At 43.3% G+C, this 12,293-nt stretch overlaps 1 protein-coding gene across 1 annotated transcript in view; it reads right to left on the reverse strand.

The window, feature by feature from the left end:
• The window catches only part of CTC1 (CST telomere replication complex component 1), a 126,379-nt gene that overhangs the window by 48,655 nt on the left and 65,431 nt on the right, over positions 1-12,293 (reverse strand). Inside the window, exon 13 of the mRNA XM_040346774.1 lies at positions 9,622-9,919. Coding sequence (XP_040202708.1) covers positions 9,622-9,919 — 298 coding nt within the window. The remainder of the gene's footprint in view (positions 1-9,621; positions 9,920-12,293) is intronic.

Below are 12,293 nucleotides of genomic sequence, written 5' to 3' on the forward strand. Positions count from 1 at the left end.
ACCAGATTGTCGATGAAGCATTCCATCAATATGTTAATAATAACATTGGTCGATTCTGAACGAAGATCCTCACTTAAAATCTTCTCTGAGCGACAGACCCTTGGTGACCTGTAGACAGCCCAAAAATATAAAAAACAAATAGCTCCCAGCAAAATCAAACCGATACGGCCATCATTTAGTGCCCCTTTGATGTTTTTCAATATTAACCCCTTCCAGCCGAGCGTACGCAGATATGCTATCATTTTTTAGAGCAGGCGATCAGCTTTCCGGTGATAACAACCGATGCGGCTAAAAGCCGCTCGGTTGTTATCCCGGAAAAACACGTCCCCCCTCCCGCCACCTCCGCCGCTCTTACCGGGCCTCCCGTACCACCGGGAGACCCGATCCACGATGCGCCACCTCCGGCACCTAGAGAGAGACTGAATCGAAGCCGCAACGTCACTTCCGTGTTACTCGGCTGCCAATGGAGCTGGATTTAAAAAAATACACAGTATTCAGAATCGCCGTTTGACGATCTGAATACTTTGAAGTGCAAAGGAGGGATCCCCGATCCCTCCATAAAGAGTACCTGTCACCACTTATTACTGTCACAAGGGATGTTTACATTCTTTGTGACACCAATAAAAGTGATCATCGAGAGCCCGGAGAAAGAATCATCCGGCGCCAGATGGGAAGCATAGAGATAACTGGTGACCAGATGGTCACCAGTCATCTCTATGACCGTCAAAGGCACGGGCACGATGTGATGACGTCACGCCCGGGTTCCCAGAAGTAAACAAAGCCGCGATTTCAGCTAGTAAGCATGAGATCAGTGAATTTTTTTTCACAATCTCATGCTTTCCAGCATGGAGGAGAGATGTGGGGTCTTATTGACCCCGCATCTCTCCATAAAGAGGACCTGTCACGCACTATTCCTATTACAAGGGATGTTTACAGGTTTACAGGTAGGATAGAGTACAGATGTGAGGAATTTTTAGGCGCAATCCTGACCAATGCACTGTGTACTTAGCGCAATCCTTACCCATGCACTGTGTACTTAGCACAATCCTGACCCATGCACTGTATACATAGCGCAATCCTGACCCATGCACTGTATACGTATGGCAATCTTGACCCCAGCACTGTATATGTAGCGCAATCCTGACCCCTGCACTGTATATGTAGCGCAATCCTGACCCATGCACTGTATATGTAGCGCACCCGGCCCTTTGAGAGTAACCATACTGCTGATGCGGCCCCCGATGAATTTGAGGTTTCCACCCCTGCCCTAGGGTGTCTGCTAAAAAAAACACATAATGTTTGGGGGTTCGGAGTAATTTTCTAGCAAAATAATGATTATTTGTACATGTAGGAGAGAAGTGCCAGAATAGGCCCGGTATTGAGGTGGTATAAAAGCCCTGTATTGAAGTGGTTAATGCTATTTATTTTACCATCTAGCTTTGTCTATAATTATTCTCGAAACCACTACTACCTCTTTTATATAGATACCATTACTGATCCCCACGGGTTCCACAAGTTGGGTGTAAGTATAGAAATTAAATTAGCATAGAGGTTATAATAATCTTAACCAGTTGAGACCCGCGCTATGGTCGAAAGACGTCCACAGCGCGGCTCTCAACTGCCGGGTGGACGTCCTGCTGTTGTTGTTCCCCGTGCGCGCCGCTGGGGGCGCGCAGCGGGGAAACAACGTGCCTGGCGCATCGCTCGGGAGCCGATGCGAGTGCCTGGCGGCCGCGATGTCCGCCAGACACTCGCGATCGTCGGTAAACACAGCCGGTAACACAGCAGGACGTGGAGCTCTGTGTGTAAACACAGAGCTCCACGTGCTGTGAGGGAGAGAGGAGACCGATGCTGTGTCTCTTTACATAGAGACACAGCATCGGTCACCTCCCCTAGTCACCCCCCTCCCCCCACACAGTAAGAACACAATGAGGGAATACATTTAACCCCTTCCTCACCTCCTAGTGTTAACCCCTTCACTGCCAGTCACATTTATACAGTAATTAGTGCATTTTTATAGCACTGATCGCTGTGTAAATGTGAATGGTCCCAAAATTGTGTCAAAAGTGTCCGATACGTCCGTCGCAATATCGCAGCCCTGACAAAAAAAATCGCGAATCGCCGTCATTACTAGTAAAAAAAAACAAAAAAAAAAACATAAATCTATCCCCCATTTCGTAGGCACTATAACTTTTGCGCAAACCAGTCGCTTATTGCGATTATTTTTTTTTTTTACAAAAATACGTCGAAAAATACGTATCGGCCTTAACTGAGAAAAAAAAAGTTTTTTTTAAAAAAATTGGGATATTTATTATAGCAACAAGTAAAAAAAAAAATATTTTTTTTTAAATTGTCGCTCTTTATTTGTTTATAGCGCAAAAAATAAAAACCGCAGAGGTGATCAAATACCACCAAAATAAAGCTCTATTTGTGGGGAAAAAAGGACGCCAATTTTGTTCGGGAGCCACGTCACACAACCGCGCAATTGTCAGTTAAAGCGACGCAGTGCCGGAAGCTGAAATTTCGCCTGGGAACGAAGGGGGTTTATGTGCCCAGTAAGCAAGTGGTTAATATAGTATGCAGTATTAATCACTTAAAGCGGGGGTTCACCCTATAAACCCAAAAAAAAATAAAAAAAATTCTTCTACCATAAAATCAGGCATTGTAGCGCGAGCTACAGTATGCCTGTCCCGATTTTTTTATCCCCGTACTCACCGTGTACTCGTACATCGAAGATACCGACTCCCCTCGGGCAATGGGCGTTCCTTTGGAGACGGAGGATGATTGACGGCCGGCTCTGGCACGTCACGCTTCTCCGGAAATAGCCGAAATAGGCTTGGCTCTTCACGGCGCCTGCGCATAGCCTGTGCGCAGGCGCCGTGAAGAGCCGAGACCTACTCCGGCTGTCTTCGGGGAGAGTGACGTGCCAGGGCCGGCCGTCAATCATCCTCCCTCTCCATAGGCACGCCCATTCCCCGCGGGAGCCGAAATCTATAATGTACGAGTACACAGTGAGTACGGGGGTAAAAAAATCGGGACAGGCATACTGTAGCTCGCGCTACAATGCCTGTCTCGATGGTAAAATCGTGTCACTGAGGGTGAACCACCGCTTTAAGGACCTCTTCTTGCCAATATACGTCGGCAGAAGGGCACAAGCACCTACCTGTACGTTCTTTTTAAGAGCCCAGCCGTGGGGTCGCGAGTGCGCCGCAACCCGCGATCGGTCACAGGAGCTGAAGAACGGGGAGAAGTGTGTGTAAACACACCGTCCCCGTTCTTTATTGTGGCAGTGTCAGTGATCGTCTGTTCCCTGATATAGGGAAAGACGATCACTGACATCACACGTCCAGCCCCGCCCCCTACAGTTAGAAACACATATGAGGTCACACTTAACCACTAGGGGGCGCTGTAGGGGTTAATTCCTAAACTGCAATTGTCATTTTCACAGTAATCAGTGCATTTTTATAGCACTTTTCATTGTGAAAATGACAATGGTCCCAAAAATATGTCAAAATTGTCCGATGTGTCCGCCATGATGTCGCAGTCACGAAAAAAAAAAAAACGCTGATCGCCGCCATTAGTAGTAAAAAAAATTATTATTAATAAAAATGCCATAAAACTATCCCCTATTTTGTAAACGCTATAAATTTTGCGCAAACCAATCGATAAACGCTTATTGCTCTTTTTTTTTTTACCAAAAATAGGTAGAAGAATACGTATCGGCCTAAACTGAGGAAAAAAACATTTTTTTATATCTTTTTTGGGGGATATTTATTATAGCAAAAAGTAAAAAATATTGAATTTTTTTCAAAATTGTCGCTCTATTTTTGTTTATAGCGCAAAAAATTAAAACCGCAGAGGTGATCAAATACCACCAAAAGAAAGCGCTATTTGTGGGAAAAAAAGGACGCCAATTTTGTTTGGGAGCCACGTCGCACGACCGCGCAATTGTCAGTTAAAGCGACGCAGTGCCGAATCATAAAAAGTGGCAAGGTCCTTAACCTGCATAATGGTCCGGGTCTTAAGTGGTTAATATAATATACAGTCTAATAGAGTTTATAGGGATCGATTGATATAAATCAATCACCTTGGTATATGTCCTATTTTATGAACCGATTATTAACATTTGTCATTCCTAGTTGTGTCACCAATGTTTTCATTAGTACTATAGCTGTGCCGCTCCCCCGTGCTGCCTTGCTCTAGCTTGTGTGGTCTCCATGACTACCTGAGTCGATTGCCACTCCCCCACACTTCTCCTCACCTCATAGTAAAAATTACCACATCTAAGATGGCCACCTATCAAGCTTAAAGAAGGGGCACGCATGTCCGGATTGCGAAGAGCCGCCCGCCAACCTGAATCCCGGAAGTGACGACATCATTACATCACGGAGACGCCGCGATCCCCGTCCCAGCCGCCGACCAGCGCTGTACACATTCAGTGCAGACAGGACTGCTACAGGACCTAGACCTCCACCATCAGCCCGTGATGTACACACTCCACCAGGACTAATGCGGATGAAACACGTTTAACCCTTGACATGCCTGATGATCTCTACTCATATGTGAGTGTCTTTATATTTAAGATGTTTTAAATATGCTGCACTTAGAGGGCGCCATTCTCCTTCTTCTTGAGAGAAAGACATTACCAGATGGTTATAGTAGTATTATTGCAACACTTCTTAATAAGGACAATGTTTACCCCTTCCTGCCGAGTGTACGCACATATGCGTCCTGCAGCTGCGGGCATCATCCTGGTATCATTTTTTAGAGCAGGCGATCGGTTTTTCGGTGATAACAACCGATGCGGCTAAAAGCCTCTCGGTTGTTATGCCGAAGGAGCGGGAGGGGACATCTTACCGGGCCTCCCGTCACACCAGCAGACCCGATCCTCGATGCGCCACCTCAGGCGCCTAGAGAGAGACTGAATTGAAGCCGCAAACGGCTTTGATTCAGTCTCTTCAATGTAAACACGGAAGTGACGTCATGACGTCACTTCCGGGTTACTCGGCTGCCAATGGCGCCGGATTTAAAAAAATACACAGTATTCAGAATCGCCGTTTTTGGCAATCTGAATACTTTGAAGTGCAAAGGAGGGATCCCCGATCCCTCCATAAAGAGTACCTGTCACCACTTATTACTGTCACAAGGGATGTTTACATTCCTTGTGACAGCAATAAAAGTGATACATTTTTTTTTCTTTTAACCACTTAAGGACCGCTGCACGACGATATACGTCGGCAGAATGGCACGGCTGGGCACATCAACGTATATGTACGTTGCCCTTTAAGCCCAGCCGTGGGGTCGCCGGCGCGCGCGACCCGGTCCGAAGCTCCGTGACCGTGGGACCCGATCGCCGCTGGAGTCCCGCGATCGGACCCCGGAGCTGAAGAACGGGGAGAGCTGTATGTAAACACGGCTTCCCCGTTCTTCACTGTGGCGGCGTCATCGATCGCGTGATCCCTTTTATAGGGGGACACAATCGAAGACACCACACCTACAGCCACACCCCCTACAGTTGTAAACACATATTAGGTCACACATAACCCCTTCAGCGCCCCCTGTGGTTAACTCCCAAACTGCAACTGTCAATTCCACAGTAAACAATGCATTTTAAAGCGGAGTTCCGGACACAATTTCACTTTTTATATATAAATACCCCTGTAATACACAAGCTTAATGTATTCTAGTAAAGTTAGCCTGTAAACCAAGGTCCGTTTTGTTAGGTTGTTACAGCATTTAGATACTTTATAAAATAGAAATTGACTGGGGCCATCTTAAGTGTGGGCATCATGAAGCCAGACTGTATGACTTCCTGGATTTCAGCCTTGCAGATCTCGCACATGCTCAGTGCTGCACAAGCAGTGTAATAGGTTTCAGATCAGGTTTCAGCACCTGTACTGTCCAAGTCACATGATTCTTCGAGACTGGGGAGTGCACAGACTCCTGGAAAGTTACACCCACTACATTCCCAGGAGTCTGTGCGGTGTAGGTTAGGAAGCTTAAAGCACCTAGGTGCAGGAAGAGGGAAGATTAACTATTCTGCCTAGCAACAACACTTTGAAGGCATCTAAAAAAAAAAAAAATTTTCTTAAAGGACTAATGAATTTTTTTTTAAACTACTGATGTAATGTTATATTTATGGGTGGAACTCCACTTTAAATGCATTTTTTGCTGTGAAAATGACAATGGTCCCAAAAATGTGTCAAAATTGTCCGAAGTGTCCGCCTTAATGTCGCAGTCACGGAAAAAATCGCTGATCGCCGCCATTAGTAGTAAAAAAAAATTTATTTATTTATAAAAATGCAATAAAACTATCCCCTATTTTGTAAACGCTATAAATTTTGCGCAAACCAACCGATTTACCAAAAATATGTAGAAGAATACGTATCGGCCTAAACTGAGGAAAAAAAAAAGTTTTTTTATATATTTTTGGGGGATATTTCTTATAGCAAAAAGTATTGCATTTTTTTCAAAATTGTCGCTCTATTTTTGTTTATAGCGCAAAAAATAAAAACCGCAGAGGTGATCAAATACCACAAAAAAAAGCGTTATTTGTGGGGAAAAAAGGATGCCAATTTTGTTTGGGAGCCACGTCGCACGACCGCGCAATCATCAGTTTTAAGCGACGCAGTGCCGAATCGCAAAAAGGGGCCTGGTCCTTTAGCTGCATTTTGGTCCGTGGCTTGAGTGGTTAAAACACAATTTTATACTATAAAAAAAAAATAAAAAAAAATAAATAAAAAAAGTTTAAAGCGCCCCTGTCCCCGCGAGCTCGCGCAGCAAAGAAAACGCATACGGAAGTCAAGCCCGCATATGTAAACGGTGTTCAAATTACACATGTGAGGTATCGCCGCGATCGTCAGAGCGAGAGCAATAATTCTAGCTCTAGACCTCCTCTGTAACTCTAACCTGGTAACCGTAAAAAATAAATAAAGCGTCACGCCTATGGAGATTTTTAGGTACCGTAGTTTGTCGCCATTCCACGAGTACGTGCAATTATAAAGCGTGACATGTTTGGTATCTATTTACTCGGCATAACATCATCTTTCACATTATATAAAAAAATTGGGCTAACTTTACTTTTTAATTTTTTTTTAATTCATGAAAGTACATTTTTCCCAAAAAGTTATGTCCTCACCCAAGCCGATTTTTTAATCGGCTATCGGGTGATGCTGCCGCCATCTTCCCCTTTCACACTTTTGCGGTTTAGTGTTAAAAAAAGCGCCTGAAAGAAGCTGCATCTGCAATCTCAATGTTAAAGCCAGAGTGCTTTCACACTTAAGTGCCTGAAAAACGCCCCAGTGTGAAAGGGGTCTTAGCGTTAAAAAAAAGCGCCTGAAAGAAGCCTCATCTGCAATCCCAATGTGGAAGTCCGAGTGCTTTCACACTGAGGCGCTGCACTGGAAGGGCGTCAAAAAAAGTCCTGCAAGCAGCACTTTAGGAGCGTTGAATACACCGCTCCTAAAGCGCCCTTCCCATTTAGGAAGCTACAACTCCCATTGAAGGAGCTACAAACTAAAACGCCTGAAAAACACCCCACTGTGAAAGGGGTCTTAGCGCCGCTTTACCAGCGTTTTTCGGGCACTGGCAGTGTAAAAAGGCTCAGGCTTTCACATTGGAATTGCAGATGAGGCTTCTTTCAGGCGCTTTACATGCTTTTTTTTAACGCCAATGGTTCCAGTAATCCATTTCTTTAGTCTGCTTGTCTTCAGCAAACTGTTTGCAGGCTTTCTTGTGCATCATCTTTAGAAGAGACTTCCTTTTGGGATGACAGCCATGCAGACCAATTTGATGCAGTGTGCGGCGTATGGTCTGAGCACTGACAGGCTGACCTCCCACCCCTTCAACCTCTGCAGCAATGCTGGCAGCACTCATACGTCTATTTCCCAAAGACAACCTCAGGATATGACGCTGAGCACGTGACCTCAACTTTTTTGGTCGACCAAGGGGAGACCTGTTCTGAGGGGAACCTGTCCTGTTAAACTGCTGTATGGTCTTGGCCACCGTGCTGCAGCTCAGTTTCAGGGTCTTGGCAAACTTCTTATAGCCTAGGCCATCTTTATGTAGAGCAACAATTATTTTTTTTCAGATCCTCAGAGAGTTCTTTGCCATGAGGTGCCATGTTGAACTTCCAGTGACCAGTATGAGAGAGTGAGAGCGATAACACCAAATTTAACACACCTGCTCCCCATTCACACCTGAGACCTTGTAACACTAATGAGTCACATGACACCGGGGAGCGAAAATGGCTAATTGGGCCCAATTTGGACATTTTCACTTAGGGGTGTACTGACTTTTGTTGCCAGCGGTTTGAACATGAATGGCTGTGTGTTGAGTTATTTTGAGGGGACAGCAAATGTACACTGTTATACAAGCTGTGCAATCACTACTTGTGACATGAAAAGATAGAATAAAATATTTACAGAAATGTGAGGGGTGAACTTACTTTTGTGAGATACTGTATATCATTTAATTTTTTATATAAATTGATGTTTATACTGTATATACTTTTACTTTTATAATCTTATTTATGCTTTCTTTTATAATCAAATTTTATTTTATTTAAGATTCAATATATCAATTCATTGTTATACAATCTTGTTTTCAGTAATTCAAATAGAAAGAAAGCAATACAAATAAAAAAATAAAAATACAAGAGAGAGCTATATAAATACAAAACAAACTTGTATGCTATTTACCACAGTTGACACATTTACCCCCCCAAAAAATAAAAATAAATGACAGTATAATGGAGAAGAGAGGAAAAAAAGAAAAGAAAAAGTAATTTTCCTCTCTCTTCCCCTCCCCTCCACTTTCCGCCTCCTCAACACCATCCTTAGTTAGTAAATAATAATAATAAAATTCCATCTACCCCATTACCCCCCATTCATTTCTTCTACTCCAATTCCTATATTCCCCTACTTATACTGTGACCCCCTATGTGCCCGTGCTAAGAACAAAAAATAAAAAATCTAATTAGAAAGCAGCATGCTTTTTGGCAGCTCATGTATAATTGACTAATCTTCTCCTTGCTGGGAAGGGGAGAAAAAGAAGGTGTGACCCTGAGGACAAGGGGGCACTCTTTACGTCTAGAGGAAAAGAGATTTCACCTCCAAATACGGAAAGGTTTTTTCACAGTAAGAGCTGTGAAAATGTGGAACAGACTCCCTCCAGAGGTGGTTCGGGCCAGCTCAGTAGATTGCTTCAAGAAAGGCCTGGATACTTTACTAAATGTACATAAAATAACTGAGTACTAAGATTTGTAGGTAAAGTTGATCCAGGATAAATCCGATTGCCTCTCGGGGGATCAGGAAGGATTTTTTTCCCCCTGCTGTAGCAAATTGGATCATGCTCTGCTGGGGTTTTTTGCCTTCCTCTGGATCAACTGTGGGTATGGAGTTGGGTGTATGGGATTGTACTGTGTTTTTTATTTTGTTTTTTGTGGTTGAACTGGATGGACTTGTGTCTTTTTTCAACCTGACTAACTATGTAACTATGTATGTAACTATGTAACCCTCCTCAAAGTCATTCTGATTGGCGTGTAGTCTGATCTCTCCTGCTGCTCAGATTTCATGTCAGTTTTTATTATAATCCCTGTGCACAATCCTGTGTGTACCTTACCTTGCTAGGTGGCTTGCCTCCATCTTTTGTATTTTGTCCTCCATCTTGTCCCTTGCAGGCCGATTCTTGCACATTCCCCCATGAAGCTTTAGCCTGAAACTGAAGCCCCTTTCCATGCCCCGGCTTAGCCAGCATACCCTCAATGCTCTCGATCAGCAGGAGACGCCTTGCCGAGGAATTATCCACCCGACGCACCTTACTAGGAGATGGCCCAGCAGGTGTGGGGACCGAGCAAGAGGGACAGCACTGCGGTGAGTGAAGAATGGTCACGTCTTCAGTAAGGAACACTGCATAGGTCCTGGGGGACAAGACAGAGACGGTCCAGTTAGTCTACAGTAAGGTGAACCTGTTCTCTCCGCATGCAGAAAAAAATAAGCTTCACTTTGGGTTGTTCTTTGGTTGTAGGTTATGGTAGTAGCAAGAAATATACAGTTATATTAACCGCTTCAGCCCCGGACCATTTGGTGGTCAAAGACCAGGCCACTTTTTGCGATTCGGAACTGCGTCTCTTTTACTGACAATTGCGCGGTCATGCGACGTGGCTCCTAAACAAAATTGACGCCCTTTTTTTCCCACAAATAGAGCTTTCTTTTGGTGGTATTTAATCACCTCTGCGATTTTTATTTTTTGCGCTATAAACAAACAAAAAAAGAGCGACAATTTTGAAAAGAAAATCAATATTTTTTACTGTTTGCTATAATAAATATCCCCTAAAAATCTATATATTAAAAAAAAAAAAAATTCCACAATTTAGGCCGATACGTATTCTTCTACATATTTTTGGTAAAAAATCGCAATAAGCGTTTATTGATTGGTTTGCTCAAAAGTTATAGCGTCTATAAAATAGGGGACTGTTTTATGGCATCTTTATTAATATTTTATTTTTTTAATAGTTATGGCGGCGATCAGAGATTTTTATCCGGACTGCGACATTATGGCGGACACATCGGACACTTTTGACACCATTTTGGGACCATTGTCATTTTCACAGCGATCAGTGCTATAAAAATGCACTGTGATTACTGTAAAAATGACACTGACAGTGAAGGGGTCACGGGAAACGGTCATCAGTGACAGCATCACGAGACAGAATAGGGGAATGTCGAGTTCCCGGGACCTGAGACTGCACTCGCGAGGCACGCGGCATGAGCGTGGGCGGCAAATTTAAAGGGGCGTACCTGTAGGACAATCTGCCTGCCCGTGCCATTCTGTCAACGTAAATAGTCGTGCGGCGGTCGGCAAGCGGTTAAAAAAAAAAAAAAGTAATTTTTTTACTATTTTGGCCCAGTTTTCCCCTTTGATAATAAAAAAAAAAAAAAAAGGAGATACCTATTAACATTTACCACCAAAAAAATGCGTTATAGTCAACCTGGATGCACAAGTAGTTGTGATAATATGTACTGTTTTGCTCACACATGTCAAAATTTTGAAATTGTGCTTAGACATTAAGATTTGTTTTACCTTTAGGTGTGAATAGCCCCCCCCCCAGAAATGTAATTTCCTACTTGTGTGATTGGCTCACTAATTTTCCCTGAAGTCTGCACTAAAATAAAGATTTTGGGCATCCCCTGCAACAAAAATTTCATTTTTGGAGATACAATAAATACAATAAAATTACATCTAAAAAGGGATGCAGACCTTTCCACGTTCCTCATTAGAATTCTGCAGCTGATTAATAATTATAAAATATAAAAAGACCCACTTGGACACAGACAACCAGCTATTTCTTCAGAATAATGAAAGGTAGGAATCTGCAACAATGTTTGGTAAAATCCCTGCAATTACATCACCCAGAAGTGAATATTTTGTTCTTAACAAAAGTGGAGTTACTCTTTAACCACCTAAGCCCCGGACCTTTAGGCAGCTAAATGCCCAGGCCAGGTTTTGCGATTCGGCACTGCGTCGCTTTAACAGACAATTGCGCGGTCGTGCGATGTGGCTACCAAACAAAATTGGCGTCCTTTTTTCTCCACAAATAGAGCTTTCTTTTGGTGGTATTTGATCACCTCTGCGGTTTTTATTTTTTGTGCTATAAACAAAAATAGAGCGACAATTTTGAAAAAAATGCAATATTTTTTACTTTTTGCTGTAATTAATATCCCCCAAAAACATATATAAACATTTTTTTTCCTCAGTTTAGGCCTGTGGCAAACCTAGCCACTTCTGGAAAGCTGGACGTTACATGTCAAAGGGTTATCTGTATTATATGCTATGTATTCTGCTGGGTCTTATGTGGGCATAGTAATTCGTATGCTAGCAGCCGTAAGCCACTAGCATTCAAGTACTTTGTTTTATGTTGCCCAATCGGTGTTTTAAACCGAACTGCCACAACACATAACCCCAGACCCCAGCTATCAACCGACTTTTCCCTCGTGCAGCAATGCCTGATGGGAGAATTATCCAAAATGTTAAGTTCCCCATGTGGTCCTCACTGTATTACCCCTGCTAAATCTGTTTGGCTGTTGGAAACCCCTTGCATGGGGAATTATATAAATATGAAAGCCTGTGAATAAAAAGTCAGTTGACTACCAGAGCTGTGTTTCGTCCGGTTACTGGGGGGGATTTGGGACATTGCCTTACTTTTCAGCGCTGACTGTGGATTTACCCTGGTTACCAGCAGAGATCGTGGATTTTAATATTGTACTCCGCTACAATTGGTGGCAAGCGACGGG

The sequence above is a fragment of the Rana temporaria genome, chromosome 3 (assembly GCF_905171775.1).
Source record: "Rana temporaria chromosome 3, aRanTem1.1, whole genome shotgun sequence".
Classification (NCBI taxonomy): Eukaryota; Metazoa; Chordata; class Amphibia; order Anura; family Ranidae; genus Rana; species Rana temporaria.